This window comes from Lutra lutra, chromosome 10 (assembly GCF_902655055.1).
Source record: "Lutra lutra chromosome 10, mLutLut1.2, whole genome shotgun sequence".
Lineage (NCBI taxonomy): Eukaryota > Metazoa > Chordata > Mammalia > Carnivora > Mustelidae > Lutra > Lutra lutra.
This window is the reverse complement of record NC_062287.1, coordinates 8,547,180-8,564,788: the sequence shown is the minus strand read 5'-3', so window position 1 is coordinate 8,564,788 and position 17,609 is coordinate 8,547,180. Positions and strand designations below refer to the sequence as shown.

The 17,609-nt window shown below is 41.7% G+C and overlaps 1 protein-coding gene across 5 annotated transcripts in view; it reads right to left on the bottom strand.

Moving 5' to 3' along the window:
* SIK2 (salt inducible kinase 2) overlaps positions 1-17,609 on the bottom strand; it is a 131,050-nt gene that overhangs the window by 26,919 nt on the left and 86,522 nt on the right. For all 5 annotated transcript variants that reach the window (XM_047691658.1, XM_047691659.1, XM_047691660.1 and 2 more), the window contains exons 4-5: positions 13,835-13,996; positions 428-552 (exon numbers count right to left, since the gene is read on the bottom strand). In XM_047691658.1, the coding sequence (XP_047547614.1) occupies positions 428-552; positions 13,835-13,996 (287 nt within the window). The remainder of the gene's footprint in view (positions 1-427; positions 553-13,834; positions 13,997-17,609) is intronic.

Here is a 17,609-nt window from a genome sequence, read left to right as displayed (position 1 = left end):
GAAGAAAACAATGCAGTCACTTTTCCACTGAGGACTTCAAACGCTCTGTTTCCCTAAACATCCCCAGGGTTGTTAAAATCATATGGGCTGAAAAATTCCCATTTGGATTTACTATTTTCTCAGAATTTCAAAACAAAACAAAGCAAAACTAAAACTCTATTGCAATAAAATATCCTATAATAAATATTTTCAAAGATCTGAATTTAATCATTTTGATGACTACTTAACTTTAAATTATTGCTGATATTAAAGTAATAACATCTGTCCCAAGCAGTTCTTCCCAGAACCCCATTAAAAAATGCTCTAATTATAGTCCAGTGGACAGGGAAATGCTACTATGTGTTAGGTACCAAGAGCTTCAAAGATGGGCCAGAGTTCCAGTTATTACCGCTAGAGACGCATTTAACACAGCAAAGCAAAGAGGTACCCAGATATCCAGCTGCGGTCCCTCGTACTGCTGCCCTTCAAAGACCTCCGGGGCTGCGTAAGGGGGGCTGCCACACCAGGTTGCCAGCAGTTCGCCACTTTTAAAGAAATTTCCAAAACCGAAATCTATTGGGATGGAAATAAATGTTACTTTCATCTATATTCTCAATCACACTTTATTTCTCGTCATAAATTTTACAAGATGCTGTATCGACAGCAGCACCTTGCTACGGCATCTACCTTGGGCCGTGTCCCTGGCTCTGAGCACAATGACTAGAAAATATCAAGTATTTTATAGACATTTGTTGAATGAATATATAAATAAATGAAGTTTTCTTCTCAAAGAGAATGAGAGTTGGTAAAAGACTTTACAGATCACGTATTTTTAAGGCTCAAAGAAGACCCCTTGGTGTGGGCAAGCAACTTGAATTAGGAAGTTATAGAATTTCAATTACTCCATGATTAAGAGTTCTTCATTTTTTTTTTAATTAAAAAAATTTTTTTTCATTGAGCTCTATGCCCAACATGGGGTTTGACCTCATGACCCCGAGATCAAGAGCCACATGCTTTACTGACTGAGCCAGCCAAGCACCCCAAGAATGCTTTATCTTTTGTAGTCTATAAGGAATAAGCAAAGGAGTAAAATTTTAAGATCTTTCCCTAAACACAACTGAGTGACTGGCTGCTCTTGCAGCCGTTACCCAGAGTAGCAAGATAAAAACCTTTTAAGGCAACCGAGTAACAGTTCCGAGCGCTGGCCCACACATTCTGATTTGGGCAGCTATGGGTCAGGACAGCTCACTACCAGGTGTCGCTCTGCGGCAGCCCCGTCTCACCACACCCCTCATTCAACTCAGTGATGGAGTGCACTGGCATTACACCTTGCAACAGTCAATGGTCTTCCTTTTACGACATTCGTCACGCTGAGTCTGCAGCTCTGACACACAGCAAGCACTCTGGAAACACCGTACTCAGATGCCTTCTCTTTGCAGGAAAATTCCAGAAGACAAATTTCAGGGAGTTCTGGCAGAAATGCAAGCTTGTGCCCTTCTGCTAAGTGCTCACCGAGTCTCATTCTCTTATTGAGGACACAAATTCCTACTATTTTTTACGTTACACGAGTATCGTCTTATGTTGTCGTAAACATTCCTGGCAGGAGAACACTGCCCTCGTGACGGAAACGGGCTCTACTCCCAGCTAGTGTCCGGCGCCACCTGGACCGGGACCTTTCAGAGGTGTCCCAAGGGGCGCCTGGTGCCACAACTGGTTGACAGCCCGACTCTTGATTTCAGCTCAGGTCATGATCTCGGGGTCCTGAGATGAAACCCCGCATCGGGCTCTGCGCTCAGCGAGGAATCTGCTTGAGACTCTCTCTCCCCCTCTCCCTCTGCCCCTACCCACTTGTGCGCATTCTCTCTCTCTAGAATGAATCAATCTTCAAAAAACAAGGTGAAAGTGTTCTAAGAGGAGTGGATCAAACTGCCAGCTCCAGACTCACTGGCTAAGTGACTTTGTGTCAGTCTCTAGGCGTGGTTTGGTTTCCCCATGTGTAAAGCTGAAGTAATAACAATAACCATCTGCTGTCGGCGAGCTGTCATGAGGGTCAGTGAGGTGACATAAACCCACACTCGAGTCACCCCTTGAGACTATGGCACACGGCACGCTGTAGGCGGAGCGTTCTCGTAGCTCATGGACATGCAAGCTGGTGGCAAGCAGTAGTGACCGCGAGAGCAGTCACCATCCCAACACCACAGCCTTACAGCAGAGTACGGTCTCTCAAGTTATGGTATTTGAAGCAGTTTTCCCACTTTTCTAGCTTCAGGTCGCCTTTGTAGATGGCTTAACTTCCCCGAACCTAAGTTTCGATATCTATAAATGTAGTGACGATCCACCTACCCAGACAGGGTGCTGTGAGGATGAAGGAGATTAAACACGTAGTGTGCCTGGAGCACAGATGTCAAATGTCAGCTCCCTTCTTCGGTGAAGCCATCATTATCAACTACTGCCTTGCAGGGGTGATACTTCGAGGAAGTGTACAGGAAGGGCAGAAAAGTGCAGAAAACCCTGAAGGTTCAGAAGACAACTGAGGGTGCATGTGGGGAAGAGGCTCAGGCACCGTCTACACCTAGTGGAACAACACCGCCTCTGCCCCTGGCACCCAGGAGGAGGAGGCAATGACAACCTCTCCCTTCATAATGGGACCACAGCTCAGTCCTACACTCTGCTTACAAAAGGACCGTCAGAGAGGTCTTATCTTCTCAGGTCCACCTCCACAACTAACCACTCATATGACATCATAACCCATATGTCCTCATTGATGCGCATTTCTAATTTTCTAGAAAAACTATACTCTCAAATGAGTCAAGGACTAGATGTTCAAATAACGCTCGAAGAGGAAAATGTTAATTTCACTCACACAGACAAGCACCAGAAGCTCTAAGATGTGTGTTTGGAGATCCTGAAATAGGTCCAATAATTGTTGTCCTTTAAACCATCATCCCAGGGTGGGTTTTAGCGCATGTAAGTTGAGGGTACCCTCCAAATAGCACTGTTAAGTTTTAATATCTCAAGGGCCATTATGGAACTCCTACAATCTGGCCTTCCCTGAAATCTGGTGGAAAGTATTATCTCAAAGGAGTGACAGGGCCTGGTGGCCTGGCCTCCTTACTACGGAGGCTCTCACTGGTACACCACACAGGCAAGAAGAGAGCGAGAGCTAGGAGAGCTAGGAGAGCAGAGCTATGCCTGTGGTAGCCCAGTCTCAACTGTGGCTTTACACGTCTAAGACAAGGAAAGTGCCCGTTAACATATAAGGAGAGTAGTACTAAGTAGATGTTTGCTTCTGTTTCCTATAGGGAACTGAAGAAAATAAAACTTGAGCCAGTAGCAACATTAAAAGAAATGCCAAAAGACAAACAGGTTCACTAGAGCTATTACAGTAGCATGCAGATGTCATTATTATTATTACTACTACTAAGTAGGCTCCATCCATGTCCAGTGTGAAGCCTGATGTAGAACTTGAACTCCACGACCCTGAGATTAAGACCCAAGCGGAGATTGAGAGTCAGACACTTAAATGATGGAGCCACGCAGGCATCCCCAGATGTCTTCTATAACCTTGTCAAAGCGACTAAGCATTGTATTTGTAATCCTATGAGGTATGGGTTAAGGAAGACTTTGGAGTCAGGTAGATTAGGATCAAATCCTGGGTCGTCTACTGAGCTTGGGTAAATGTGTGACCTTGGGCAAGTTACTTCTTAGAGCCTTGATCTCCTCATTTGCAAAATCGGGACAATATCTACACTTGATCACATTATTGTGAGTGTAAGTTGCTGACAATGAATGGGTATACGCAGACAAGTACACTTGTAAGTAGATATTATATAATGCCTTAGGCATGCTACTGAAACATACTGAGTAAGCTACTCGAGAGGAAAAGAGCAATTTTTCGTACTGTTTTACTTATCCATTTTCCCCATCAGACTGCATTTCTTGAGAGAAGGGAAGGGAGAAATGATACACATCTGTCCTCCCAGCACTTAGCATGCGGGCTGTAGACAGCGGCTGTTGAATAAAGGTTTGCTGCAATGACTACACTGTCATCTTCTCTTTCCCAAGTGCTTACTGCGGACCAGAAGCTGATCTAAGCTCTCTAAAGAGGATTTCTTCTTAAAAACCCATAAGGTTTCCTTACTGTAGGAGAAAGTGAGGGTAGACATTTAGTATCTTGGTGAAGACGGAAGACCGGGGCTAGAGAGCGAGTAGGACGACAGAACCCTCCCTGTGCGCCACCACCTTTGTGTCCTTCCCTGGCACCGGGATACGCAGCTATTTTTGAGCAAGTTAATAACTGTCAGGTTTAACAAGTGGCAATGGAAAGGCACTTAAAAATAAAAGCCCTTTTATTTCTTCACAGGAACCTAGCTAATGTGCATTATTCAGTCTGCAGCTTTCCTTTTTTTTTTTCCTTAAATTTTTATTTATTTATTTATTTGACAGATACCACAAGTAGGCAGAGAGGCAGGCAGAGAAAGAGGAGGACGCAGGCTCCCCGCTGAGCAGAGAGCCCAATGCGGGGCTGGATCCCAGGACCTTGACATCATGACCTGAGCCGAAGGCAGAAACTTTAACCCACTGAGCCACCCAGGCGCCCCAGTCTACAGCTTTCTGCTTAAAAGCATCTGAGAGGACGTGAGGGGTGAGCGAGAGCGAAGCGACATGAAAGCGGCAGGGCTGGGCAGGATTTGTCACCTTCTATTCAAATGCAGGGTTAGTGTTCATCGCGCCAACCAAATTCATTCCTCCATTGAACCGACGAATGCGTACGTGTGTCAACCACTGTGAGAACACAGACGAGTGCCTCCCAGTGACAGAGGATAATAGAAGACCCCACGTTATCATCTGACTTTGGGAAACCATTAGGAAGACAGGAACTTGGGCAGCCTCCTCTGGTCCGGCCTGGCCTTGCTGGAAACGAAACACCAGTCCAGCCTCATGTGTTCTCTACCCCTGGCCTGCAAGTTAATACCTACAGTGATGGCTGCTGTGTCCCTCAGACATTTTGTGTTCTGTTTTCCGCCATAAAACTTAACACCATGCAATGCTGGATTCACTTCAGTATTATTTAACCGTCAATTCTGCAATAATTTTAGATTTCCAGAAGAGTTGCAACAATACAGTAAGGACTCCCTATGCCCTTCACCTCACTTCCCCTAATGCTAACATTTTCTGTAACCGTATTAGCAAAATGACCCAAACTAAGAAAGTAACACTGACTCAGTACTATTAACAAAGCTACGGGCCTTAGGAAGACAGCACCGGTTTCTCACAAGCGTGCCCACTCCGCTCCGGATTCCATGGAGCATCCAGTGGTCCTGCCTCCTTAGGCTTCCCCAATCTGTCTCCATTCTTCCGCCTTCCCTCACCGTGAACAATACAGGTCACACGTTTTGTAGCCTGTTTCTCAGTCTGGTTTTGCCTGGTGTTTCCTCATGACTGGGTAAAGATTATGGATTTTTGGGGAGACCATCAAGAGATGAGGTGCTCTTCTCAGTGCACTGTATCAGGGAATGCATGGTATTATGTCTAATTACGGGGGGGGGCAGGTCGCCTGATCTCTTGATTAAGGTGCTTTCTGCTGGGTGTCCCCATTGTAAAGTTACTCTTTTACCTTTTATAATTAGTACATTAGAGAAGATACATTGAGACTATACAGATCCTGTTTCTCAAACTTTCCACCCATCACTTTAGCATTCACTGGTAGACCTTGACTGCAGCAATGATTACAGTAGTGTTCTAACGGTGAGTTTTAATTTTCCCCACGTCTTCTACACTTCTTAATTATAATTCTTCTTTAAGGAAGAGTTGCCCTTCTTCCCCTTTCATTTATTCATTAAATCATTTATTTTTTTTTATCATACTGCCATTGTATTTGTCACGAGCGTTTATTTTATTCTTAGTTATAATTCAATACTATTATTTATTTGGGTGCTCAAATAGTTCCAGCTTCGGCCATGAAGAGCTAATTCAGGTTGGCTTCTGTATCCTTTCAGTATGCCCTCATCCTTTTAAAATTTCATTTTAAGTATTTCCTTATCTCTGGCATAAGAAGAAGTTCCAGGCTCATTTTCTAGTTTTCCTACCCCAGCTCTGGAATCAGCCACTTTTGCAAGGAGCCTTGGTTCCTTTTACAGAGAACCAAGACTAGGACCTGGATGTAGCTGGATGTCACTGCTTCTAGACCCTGTCAGTGGGAGAGTTAAGAAATATATGTACAAATGCTAAAATATATGTATACACCCCCCATATTTATTCTTGTACCTTTCTATATGTGTATGTATTTTTAAAAAACCCATGAATTCATACTGATACTTCTCACTCCAATCCAGGGTTCAGTCTTATGTTATTTTGATACTATTTTTATTCATACAAGATTGAGCAACTCTGACAAAATTCTGAATATAAAAAAGTTTCTTTCCTCTGCAGTAATTTGTCATTTGTGTGGGGAGTAACTGAACTTGCCCTTATAACACACCTTAAGTTTGTCAGATCAATTATGATTTTCAACATTCTTAAATATATTAGGAAAAAAAATCTTTCTTAAAGATTCTCTTAATTTTAAGAAAGTTCAATATGAAATCATGAGAAGTTTTAGAAACAAATGACAACTTATCCTTCAACATGGTTTAGGAGTTATCATCAAATCCAAAAAACATTTGCGTCATGCCTACACTGAATCAGGCATTACCTACTTGGTATTTTTAAAATATATATTATTTCATTTAATTGTGATAACAGCCCTGTGAGATGTGACTGTCCATGTCTTACAAACAAGGAAACTGAAGCTCAAAGTGATTAAATGACTTGCCCAAGTTACCGCTAGCTATGAGTGGCTTGGCCAGCATTCAAATACAGGTTTTTTAAACTGCAAGCCAGGTGTTTTTTTGTTTTTGTTTTTTACTATATCACAGCTGTTCCAAGAACATCACTAGCCAGAGAAGTTGAATCCAACTCAGAGCAGGAGGTAAGGCTGTCATAAACCCAGGAAAAATCTTTTACATTCGTAGAGAGCAGAGGTTTTCTAATTTAGCTCTCTTCCAGCAGAACTTGGCAAGAGATGGCTTTCTCTTCTCTACGTTATTAGATGCTATGTCAACAGCATCCTTCGTTAGGGATGGAAATAATTGTTTACAAAGTAAATGTCAGAAATATATACCTACATTCATTTTAGGAATCCACATTCTTTATAGGAATGCACAGTGTGCTGATTAGACATCTTGTCTTTTCATGTGAGATGACGTGTGCCCACACCCCTAACACGAAGGCAAGTTCTCTAGGGGTTTTACGCTTAACAATGGTTTTGAGATTTCCCAGGATTTCCATATTCTCTCACCTGGTTTCTTTGTGGCTTAAGATGTCTACAGAAGAGAGGGTTTGCACAACCACAGAATTGATTCAGTTACTGTTGATGGAATCTCATGGAAATGAACTTGGCCTCAAAAGCTGAGTCCTCTAATTACGTCTTATCTAACTAACCAGTAACAGACTATGGATATATTTGAAAACGGTACTAGAAGGGCTATTACTGTCTGCTTATTTTGAAAGTGACTGATTGACCTGTATCTTACTGACAACAAATGCCAATTGTTATTACTGTCATCACTAAATTACCCAAGTTATCTGTGCCCAAATACCATTAGCAAAGGTCCATTGTTTTAGGAATAACGGGACCTTACACAGAGTAAATGAACTGATCCTCATGATTACTGTCTGCTGGGAACCAAGCACAAAAGAATTCTGTTGTCCTTGATGGAAGGGAACAGATCAAAGGCGAGCAGTCACACGAACCACCTGGACAATGTGCTAAAATGCAGACTCTGATTCAGAGGGTCTAGGGCTGGGCTTGATACTCTGCATTTCTAACAAGCTTCAAGTGATGCTCATGCTGCTGGTGCCCAGACCACTCTCCAAGTAGCCAGAAAACAGAGAATAAAACAAAGGTTGTGAAAAACATATAGAAGATGTTAAACAGTCTGTCACTGTTACTGTCGCAAAATGATAATTACTACATACTTACAGGATTTTTATTTAAATGACAAAAAGACGAAACAGAAGAAGTCATTAGATAAACTTTTTCTGAAAAGGGAAAAAACAAAACCCCGAAAACCAGTCTTTAAGCTAAGAAAAAGTACACAACTTCTAGGAATCAACACCACCAAAGCAATTTTAAATCTCCAGCAGTGTTTTATAATGTCTAATTTATAATTTAAAAAATTCTCCTACAGAGCAGCAGATGGCTTTAGGGTTAATTTTATCCTTGTTTCTAAAATTACCAGTAGAATTCAGATACCCAGTCTCGCTGGAGAGATACACCTCTTCTGTAATTATTATTACAGGAGCAGAGAAGACAATTAGGAGGAAATGAAAGCTGACAAACGAAAGGCAGGCCAGTGGTGGAGATGAAGCGGACACATTATGTCAACGGCACAGGGGTTGGCCAGCACTGACGTCGCTGCGTGCTTTGTTGCCCAGCAGCAAGGAAAGGCTAGGTGCGCAGCTCCCCTGCAAATGTCAGTCAGTCCCTCTCCATCTGGCAGCAGGGCAACAAGAGTGGTCACCACAGCTAAGACGACATGTGATCCTGCTGAACAGTGTGGGGCATCGATGTGTGCCGTAAGGGAGTTGAGTGAGCTGAGGAGCAAATAAATGGTCTTCCTTAGCCCCAAGTGGGGAGGAGAGCAGGGAGGGAGAAGAGAAAACCAAAACGAAACAAAACTCAACAAAACTCTCTGGGCACTCTTCCATGGTCCGGGCTTAATGTGTTGCTGGTGCTCAGGGCCTTGAAGGATAAAGAGGCAGCCTCCCTGGGCTTGCTGACGCAAAGCTCTTTCTACATAATACCAGTGGCAGGAGGATAGAAAACAGAAGACTTCTAACAAATATTTTACTACCTATCTCAGCCTCCCCTAGCCTCTTTTTGATTCCAGGGCACGAAACTGGAATTATATATGCAGAAACGCTGTCTCAAGGCTTCTGTGAATACGAAGGTTGTTAAAAACGATAATGAGGGATGATGGGTTACTTGGAAGTCCATGGGTCAGTTCAGAAAGGAAGTCAGATCTACCAGGCTATTACACATTAGTAATTATGTGTAAAGTCCCTCTTAGAAAAAAAATTAATTCATATCAAGTAGAGACAATTTAGATTATAAATAATAAACTTACTCTTTGGAGATTTGTATTAATAAGGTGTTAAGGCCTTGGTAAATTAAAAAAAAAACATGGTGAGGGGGGTTACATGACTATCAGAATTTTTAGGACTTGTTTTCACATGGAGTCAATTACATACTGAATACAAAGAATAGCTACCCTTTCACTGAGTGTTTACATGGTGCCAGGACTTTAACAAATTTATTTAACGAACACTTAAATAGCATTAATTATGTACCAGGCACTGTTCTAAGTATTTTGCAAATATTAACTAGTAAGTGCTGTGAGATATGAACTTCTACCATTCCCTCTTCAGAGATAAGGAAACTGAGGACAGAGATGTTAGGTAACGTGTCCAAGGTCACCCATCCAGTAAGTGGCAGAACCACGATTCAAAGCCAAGTAGTCTGGTTCTAGAGACTGTACTCTTACCCGCTGGCCTCCTGTCTCTAACATTATCACAAGTCCCTGTGATACTCCTGAGAAACAGGTGAATCTGTTTCATACATATGGAAACATAGGCTCAGTGAGCGTAAATAGTTAGCCCAAGGTCACACAGCCGCTACGTGGCACAGCCAGAGTTCCCACCAACACGGTCTGCTATCACGCTCCACGGTCTTTACGTAGAAGCCTTGTTTGAATGGTGATATTTTCTGAAAACTTCCTCCAACTAGTTCATACATTTTTATCTTTAAGTATTTATTACAAACATTTCAGATTAGGAAAGGTGAAGAACAAAACTAAATGTCCTTCATCTATTTATTCTCAAGCTGATGCCTGAATGGTCATAGCCAAAATAGCTAGGGGGAAGTTTTACCATAACCACTACAACGAACGAAAGCCAGTATTTCTTTGCATTCTGCCTGGTATTTTGCGAAGGCCAGAGGTCTCATAATGACGCAATGAACACACGGGTATGGACGGATCCATGGCTCATTAGTATCTGAAGTCTTTATCCACTGGAGGAGCATAAATTAGAAAATGATTTCAAAGCCATGTTTCTGTTCTTACGAAAATAAACCACATTTGATACTTCTACCCCATTTTCTGTCTTATGAACTGAGACAAATACTGTAATTTACACCTAGTTTTGGTTTGTACTTTCTCTTCAATTTCAACGTACAAGATGGCTAACATAGTTCAGTTATTCAGCCCATTTAGCAATTAATGAGAAATTCATAAGGAGAATAAGCAAAGTATAATTTGAGGAAATAATTGTGCATTTTATTATGAGTTCTTGCAGTTTTTCCATGGAGTCCCATCTTTCTTAAATGTGTTGGAATTCTTTAAAATTCAAGAGGAATCCTCACAAATCACAAGATGATGTTTTTAAAGGAAAGCAAGACTATAAAAAAGTTATAAAATCTATGGATTACAAATAAATATCCTGGAGAAATTCTTTGAAAAATGGAAACACATATAAACTTCTGGTGGCATGTGAGATTCTCCATGATGTAGCTCTGCCTACCTGTCCAGGCTCTTTCCCGGTCATTTGTCACAGGTGCTTATGTCTCACTAGCTCTGGTCCACAGCTTTCCTACACAATCTGAGTTCTCTGGCCTGCCTGCCTTTGCATATGCTGATCTACCTGCTTGGAGCCCCCATCTGTACCTCTCAGCCCCTTTGCTTTTCTCCCCTCTGTCCCACCACAAATGCCTTCTTCTTAATCAAGTCTTAGCTAATCATTTCCCTCGCTCTTTCAGGAAGAATTAGTCTTTCTCCTAGCCTCATCGCCTTTATAATTATCTTCTTGTGTTATATTTAGTTAAAGCTCTGGTTTTGGGTTAACTCCTCCAGGTGACAGCAGAGTTGAACTTTTTTGCATTGTTATCATTTTTGTCTTGAAATACTTCAATCCCCAGGACTTTGCCTAGGAGCACAGTAGATGCTTAATAAACTTTTACTAAAATTTGGGGTAAACGGTGGTGAGAATGACAGAAAAATGTGGACAAGAGGATATTTGAGTGCTAAGATGTACTGCATGTGTGTGTGTGTGTGTGTGTGTGCGCGTGCACATGCGTGTCTCCACTTGTGAGGTATGGAATCAATGACACTAAATGCATCAATACTAAATTATAAAACCCAAAAATCAGTGAGTAACCCTTGAGGAAAAACTTACCAATAATGCTTGGAAACTCAGAATCTGTGCTTCCTGAAGTCAAAGAGACCTCGCTATGAATACCACTTAACGACATTAGAAATACTGAGTTTACCTACCTATCTTATACGCCAAAATTACAGGAGACATAGCCAGGCAAAAATTGGTTATAACCTTAAAGGAATATTCTGTATATTTTGTTTGCAAGTTTCCTTGGTGTTCTACTTTGACATTTTCTTTTGAGATGTTAGTGACAGAACACTCTGTCATTTCCACAGCATATGACTCACACCGCTAACCTTTCTCTGCCTAAAAAGACTCCCAGAACGCCTTGGAAGTATGCTTTTGTGAGTTTTTTGTTTTAGTGATAAAGGAATATGAAGGTGAAGCTCTTAACTCTCTCTTTCTACAGAGTTAAGGACTTCAAAAAACATGAGCCTTCTCTGAAGGGGACAAATTGAGGGCAGCAGATGCTTTCGAGAAGTAAATGAAAAGTCCCAGGACAGGGCACTTCTGAAGACTGGCGAACGGGAGTGAGATGAATGAGACCAAAGGAAAGGCCAAAAGAAGAGGAGAAAAACCACAACAACACACAAATGGGAGGAGTGAACACACATAAGAAACTATGGAAACACCAATACTGCGCACTTTCAAAACAGAAAAGACAAATCAATACAAATCTTTATATATATAATGGGACTGAAACTGATTAACTTAAAAAACTCTTTTATTCAGGCAATCCCATTAGGAAAAAAAAAGCCATAGCCTGCAGAATGGAAAATCCATTACCTCCCTGAACCATATGTAACACTGGCATTTAAAATTAATTGTTAAAATTAAAGTAAAAGTTAAAGTAAGTAAAAATTAATTATTTGCTTTCCCTCAAATGCCCAAGGCAAAAACTAATGGGAAATGGCATAGAAATAAACCAGTTACTGGGGCGCCTGGGTGGTTCAGTGTGTTAAAGCCTCTGCCTTTGGCTCAGGTCATGATCCCAGGGTCCTGGGATCGAGCCCCGCATGGGGCTCTCTGCTCAGTGGGGAGCCTGCATCCGCCCCCCCACCCCGCCCCTGCCTGCCTCTCCACCTATCTGTGATCTCTGTTAAATAAATAAATAAAAATTAAAAAAAAAAAAAAAACAGTTATGTGCACAAATCAGAGGCTTTTAGCTTCTACTGTATACCACAATGCAACAAACCAAGGCTGTTGTTTTGTCTCTAAGCTTAGAAGTCCAATGAGTATCCAGCCTAGCTAGTCAGCAAGTAATTTCTCAGTCAGCTCCTCTCACCTGGGTGTCCCTCTGTTCCTCTTGAATAATCCTAGAACAAAACACCAGCACTTGCAAACTTTGGTAGGCTTTTGCTTCAAGCCCCTTATCTTCTTCCATACCCTAACCGAAGTAAGTCTCCCTCCCACGCCTACAGCCTCTGTTGCTGCTACTCTAGCCCAGACCCACATCTTCGTAATTGGACTCTGCCTTAGATCCCTTATTAATGTTCTTGCCTCAGTCTTACCCACACCTCCTACCCATCTTCACTCTGCTGCTAGAAAGAAACCTTCTTCTAACATGAAATCTAATCAGAGTAGCCCAGGTTCACCTTCACGCCTACCCCACCCTACAATTTTCAGTAGGTTGCACTCCCGATTACCAACAGAATAAACTCTGAAATCTTTTTCATGGCGTTCAAGACTCTTTATATTCTGCTTTTTGCCTACCTGTGCCTCCTGTGTCGATTCCTTGTGCCTACAGATCTGACATTCCAGCAATGTTGAGCCATAGCTCCCCACCACACCAGTCTCAATCTCCTTCCCTTCCATCGGTGGTATTTACACAGTTTGCCTGTGTGTAATATCCCACTTCCGTTTCTCTTCCTGGCAAGCTTCTAAGTCATCCCCCAAGCCCAAGTTCGAATAGTCCCTTTCCTGTGAGGCCTCCCTGACTTCGCAGGGGGACTGCTGTTCCTTCACCTAGATTCCTACTGCAGTTCGTATATACATTTTTGGGCAACATATTGTATTTTAATTATTTTTATCTCCCCACTAGACTTTTAGAATCAGACGATTTGTATCCCCTGTATACCTAGCATAGCACAGTACCTGACACGTAAATACTGATTGAATATTTGACCATATGAATAAATAAACTTGGGCTATAAAATATAAAACCTCTTATAATTGTGAAAACTGTAGGAAAAAACTAGCAAAATAATCTCTACCCTTAACCTCCCACGTGTAACTCAAAACCTTATTATACCAGAGTGAGGCATTCATCTTCATTACACTTTTATCAGCTGTGCCCTCTCAGCCATGATCACCCATGACCAGGACAGCAGGGAGAGCACTAGCGACCTGGGCTGCTCCTCTGGTCTGGCTACCAGTCCCCTACCTCACGCACACAAGCAGACAAATGGACCTCTTCCAGCAGAGCACAAGACCCTGGCCACAAATCAGACCCCAGTCCTGCCACCATGTACATTAACAATGAACCTGTTTCTCTTACTTGTCATTACACGTAGAACTGTGAGTAAAACACACTTTAAGAAAGCCCGATGCACTGGTAGAAATGTTCCTGCCACGTTAGAGCCAGCTGCGTCCCCCCTACCTGCTAGCTTGATGTTCATGTTGCTATCCAGCAGGAGATTTTCAGCCTTGAGATCACGGTGCACGATTTTCCGGCCATGACAATAATCAACAGCGGACAGGATTTGCCAGAATTTGCGCCTGGCCTCAGACTCATTTAACCGGCCATGATTAGCAAGGTAGTCTGTTAGAAAAAAAAAAGAGAGAGAGAGAGAATTTAGGATTATTCATCAAAACCAACCATCCAACCAACAAAAAAAATCCCCACTATTAGTAGGCAGAACTTTTTCTCCTCAAAAACCTATTTATTGATTTTATTATAATTCCAGTGTAGTTTATACCCAGTGCTATATTAGTTTCAGGTGTATAACACAGTGATTCACAATTCCATATATTACATAGTGCTCATCAAGGTAAGTGTACTCTTAGTCCCCTTCACCTATTCAAAAGCTTTTTAAATCAACAGGAGTGAGTATTCAAGTAACATGCCGTTCTCCAGGTTCTCTGCCTTGAGAAAAGTAATTCCAATCACATTTCACGGGAGTCCAAATAAATGGAGAGAGCCCAAGACCAGACAACGGCAAGTGGCATGACAGTCACAGTATAATTCACAATGCTTTTTTATGCCTAAGCACGTCCTCTGTTCTGTTTACAAGTTTATTGAATATTTTTCCTAACCACATTTAAAATGTTAAAATTTATGTTAAATGTTAAAATGTTAAAACGTTAAAATTTATGTTAAAAAAAAAAAAAAAAGAAACCCATGAATCCATTTCCTACCATCCCATCAGACAAAGGCTATCTTTCTTGTAAGCGATCATTTCCCACAGTTATCAGCAGCCACCTGGAACGTAACAGTGGTCCCTGGAAGCAGCTTAAATAATTCACACCCTGCTTTGTTTGGTGGAGCACTTCTGACCTACCCAAGACTTGTTCTCTAAATCAAACACGATAGCCAGGTTCTCTAAGCAAATACACTTCACAAGATATACTAGCTATCTTTGTACAATATTATAATCCCTATCAAAGCAGTTTACCTGAAAATTAATTCTGCGTATGTTTACATGAACTCAATAAAACGAAACATTATAGCTCATTCAAGTTTTGCCTGAACATCTAAAAGGCCTTTGAAATGATCTTTTGAGGGGAAAGGGTCAGCAGAATTCTTGACGGGTTTTTCTAAAATTTAAAATTGTTTTCCCAACTTAGGAACTGCATGGGTAAATCAATATTCATTCATCTCCATATGTTTTCTGCTCTAGACTATGTGATTTACTGATACTGAGATTCCATGGCTTTGGCTCAGGACATCCTCAATATTTATTATAAAATTAACGTGTGTACAGCATTTTACACTTTATTTTTTTAAAAGATTTTGTTTATTTATTTGAGAGAGGGAGAAAGAAAGAGCATAAGAGGAAAGAGGTCAGCAGGAGAAGCAGACTCCCTGCCAGAGCAGGGAGCCCAATATGGGACTCAATCCTGGGACTCCAGGATCATGAACTGAACTGAAGGCAGTCGCTTAACCAACTGAGTCACCCAGGCCCCCCACAGCATTTTACACTTTATAAAGCATGTTTGTATCACTGTATCCCCCTTAATCATCCTAAAACCCCTCTACGATAACTATAATTTTAATTTGCATTTTATAAATGAGGGAGCTGAAGAACAGAGGGATAACAGAATCGGGCTGAATTCAGACAACTGCTAAGTGAATGGCTGATCTGAAATGTTTGTTATTTTTATTTTAATTAATTAATGTTTTAAAAAAGATTCTATTTATTTACATGGCAGGCAGAGATCACAAGCAGGCAGAGAGGCAGGCAGAGAGCCTGATGTGGGGCTCGATCCCAGGACTCTGGGACCGTGACCTGGGCTGAAGGCAGAGGCTTTAACCCACTGAGCCACCCAAGTGCCCCGAATGTTTGCTTTTAAAAAACTGTATCATGCTTCACTAGACTCCCACTGAAATCCTAACTATCCTTTCAATGCCACCTTGCCCTTAAACAGTTCCTGGTCACTTGAAGTAGAACTAATCTCCAACCGTTCTGAACTCCTTATCATGACAGCACATTGGCTCCTGCTGTAGTTCCCTGCACGTATCTCAATGATATCTCAAAGTGCGTACGTGTTTGGGTTTGTATATACACACACACACACAGCGTTGACTCTAACACACTGCATGTTAGAAAATAAGATACCTCCACTTAAGCTTTCTGAAGGTCGGGGCCATATCATTTTCTCAGGTCCTCCCCACACTTTTTTAGGACTATATACGGAACAGCAGAGGCACAGTTTTTATTAACTACTTAGCTGACTGATCATGGATGGTATCATCAACCATTATAAAATGTAGAATATTACTACTATACATGTTAGAGGCTTTAAATGTAAGCAGACAGACCTGAATGTGTCTAGGACCATAAAAACCTAGAAGTGAGCACAGACAGTAATTTCTCTGACATCGGCTATAGGGGGAAAAAAAAAAAAAAAGCCAGACAGACCTATACATACAGAGAACAGACTGATGGTTGCCAGAGGGGATGAGGTGTGCGGCTGGGCAGAATGGGTGAAGGGGAGAGGGAGATACAAGCCAAATGAGTAAGTCGCAGGAATCAAGGTTAGAGCACGAGGAATATAGTCAATGACACTATGGTGATGTAATGGGACAGACAGTAGCTACAATTGTGGAGAACATAGCAAAAGGTATAAACTCGTCAAATCACTAAGTTGTACACCTGAAACTAACATAACATTGTGCGTCAACTATACTGAAATTAAAAAAAAAATGTAAACAGACATTCTGTATAATGTTTCTTCATCTGCTATTATCACAAATGTAGATGATCAGCTCCCCACATCTTCCTTTTGCCTTTCCAGAGCATACATAATAGACATTCAGAATTCTACAGGGAAAAAAAATTCATTTAAGAATATATAGAATTTTCAGTCAAAATGTCCAATCAGAGTGACTACGTCTAAGTTAACTACCACATAAACGATGTGTCACCTGTTCATAAGAGTAAACCAGAGCCTCAATTCTGTACTGGATGAACAGGGAAATCTCAACAAAGGGTTGGCCCTGTGGGCAAATACTGAGGGAAATGCAGCGTGTTTTCTTTACAGGATTATCTTTCGGCTAATTTGCATTATCTTTGCAGAAACTCCCCACCAAGTGCCACTTAAGCTGTAGCTCTAAGGACACAATTTTCTCATAGACAAATAAATGACTTTTCCAGAGAGACAAAATTTCTTTCTGCTGAAAATGCTGAGTCAGGGACACCTGGGTGGCTCAGTGAGTTAAGCATTTGCCTTCGGCTCAGGTCACACATGATCCCAGAACCCTGGGATCAAGTCCAGCATTGGGCTCTTTGCTCAGTGGGAAGCCTGCTTCCCCCCCGGCCTGCTGCTTGCCCTGCTTGTGCTCTTCCTCTCTCTGCAAATAAATAAATAAAAACTTTCTTTAAAAAAAAAAAAAAAAAGGAAAAAAATGCTGAGTCAATGTGAACTAATGTGAAAAATTTTTGTGATTCTAGCAACACAGAGAAACCTAATGGATCCAATGCGAACAAATATAAGTATATGGGGGAACAACAACAAAGCGTCACCTACAAAATGCGTCCTAGGAAGCACAAGAGAATCTAGAGTACAGACTGGTTTTTGGAAGTGATCAGTCCCAATCAGTATCACCCTAGCCAAGGAGGAAGGAAAGTTCTGAAGCCTGGCAGGAAAGGTACTGTCTGGGGCGGGGAGAGGGGGCGGCAGGAAAGGAATGCTATGCCTGGACATAAAATTAC